Here is a 1617-nt window from a genome sequence, read left to right as displayed (position 1 = left end):
ACGAACACTCGGTCCTCGCGCTTGATGAGACCGTCGTGAAGTTGGTATCGTTTGGAGGATAGAAGCTCTACTCCTTCTTCTTCCCCCTCGGCCACCGCCTTCCGCAAAGCCTCGCGAATGGCAGTAGGCGTCATGACCGTAGGCGCGCTCGGCAGAGTCGCCCCGGGCGAGAACACGAAATCTTCGCTCTGCTCGTCACCGGCCTCGCCAGCGACTGGAGCCACCAACAACTCGGGGTCCAACACCCGGCCTTTAAGCTTCTCCTTCGGCCCAGCTCCCGACGCCGAACGGGACATCGCATCCGCCGCACCGTTCTTGGAGCCCTCCAGATGCTTGATGACCAGATCGAACTCGCCCAGCATCTCGCACCACCGAGCCTCGCGCGCCGTCAGCTCCCGCGTCTCCGTAAACCACTGCAAATTCCTGTGGTCCGACCAAACGGTGATCTTGCCCGAACCGCAAACGTAATGTCGCCACTCGCGGAGACACTCCAGGATAGCCAGCAGCTCCTTGTCGTAGACCGAGTAGTTGATTTCCGGCTTCGTGAACACGCGCGAGTAGTAGGCGACCGGATGCAGACCGTCGCCGGACTCCGACCTCTGCATCAACACACCACCCAACGCGAGATCCGACGCATCCGAGAAAATCTCAAACGGCCGTGACGTATCGGGGTACGCCAGCACCGGTGCCTGGACGAGCGCCTGCTGGATCGCGCGGAACGACTTCTCGCACTCTGCCGACCAGACGAACGGAACATTCTTCCGCGTCAGCATCGTCATCGGGCGCGCCAGCTCGGCATAGTTCGGCACATGACGCCTCATGAAGGACGCGAGGCCGTTGACCTCACGCACACCAGTCGCGTCCGTCGGCGGCTTCCAGTTGAGGACTGCCTGCACCTTGCGAGGATCCACCGCCACTCCGGCTTCGCTGACCCGCCGCCCCAAGAAGTCGACACTCGACGTGCCAAACACGCACTTCTTCAAGGAGACGTACAGGTCAAACTCCCTCAGCCGAGCCAGCATCTGCTTCACGTGGAGCTCGTGCTCCTCCGGCGTCTTGGAGAACACAATAATGTCGTCAAAGTACCCTCCAGCGAAAGCGGAGAGCGGGCCCATGACCTCATTAATCAGGCGCTGGAACATCGCCGGCGCGTTGACCAACCCGAAACACATGACCCTGTGCTGGTACAGCTTGCCGTCGCACGGGAACGCCGTGTATTTCTCACTGTCGGCGCTCAATCTCACTTGCCAGAACGCGCTCGTGAGATCAAACTTGCTGAAAATTTTCGCGCCCTTCAGCTTGTCAATCAGCGCCAAGGCATCAGGCGACGGGTACCGATCCCTGATCGTCGCCTCGTTCAGACGCCGGGAGTCCATACAGACGCGCCAGCCATCACCCTTCTTGACGAACATGGGCTGGGAGCAGAACGCGGACTCGGACTCCACAATCATGCCAGTCTTCAGGCCCTCCTCCACGTACTTCCTCAGGGCTTCCTCCTTGCTACGGCCAAACTTGCGGTTCGGGTCGCACCTGAGCTGCTTGGACGGGTCAATACGGATCACCGCATCAAAGCCAGGTCGGCTCACGGGCAGCTTCTTGGGTCCGCTCGGCTCAAAA

General features: G+C 60.7%; 1 protein-coding gene across 1 annotated transcript; it reads right to left on the bottom strand.

The window, feature by feature from the left end:
• Nucleotides 1-67: 67 nt before the first annotated feature.
• On the bottom strand, nucleotides 68-1412 carry CAOG_08914 (hypothetical protein; the record flags this gene model as incomplete). Its single annotated transcript, XM_011272274.1, has 2 exons — nucleotides 68-86; nucleotides 175-1412. 2 exons carry the CDS (start codon nucleotides 1410-1412, stop codon nucleotides 68-70), a joined length of 1257 nt encoding a protein of 418 aa, XP_011270576.1.
• Between the last annotated feature and the right edge of the window lie 205 nt (nucleotides 1413-1617).

Source organism: Capsaspora owczarzaki, assembly GCF_000151315.2.
Source record: "Capsaspora owczarzaki ATCC 30864 unplaced genomic scaffold supercont2.9, whole genome shotgun sequence".
NCBI lineage: Eukaryota > Filasterea > Ministeriida > Capsasporidae > Capsaspora > Capsaspora owczarzaki.
The sequence above is the reverse complement of the archived record's forward strand: the minus strand, read 5'-3'. Positions and strand labels throughout refer to the sequence as shown.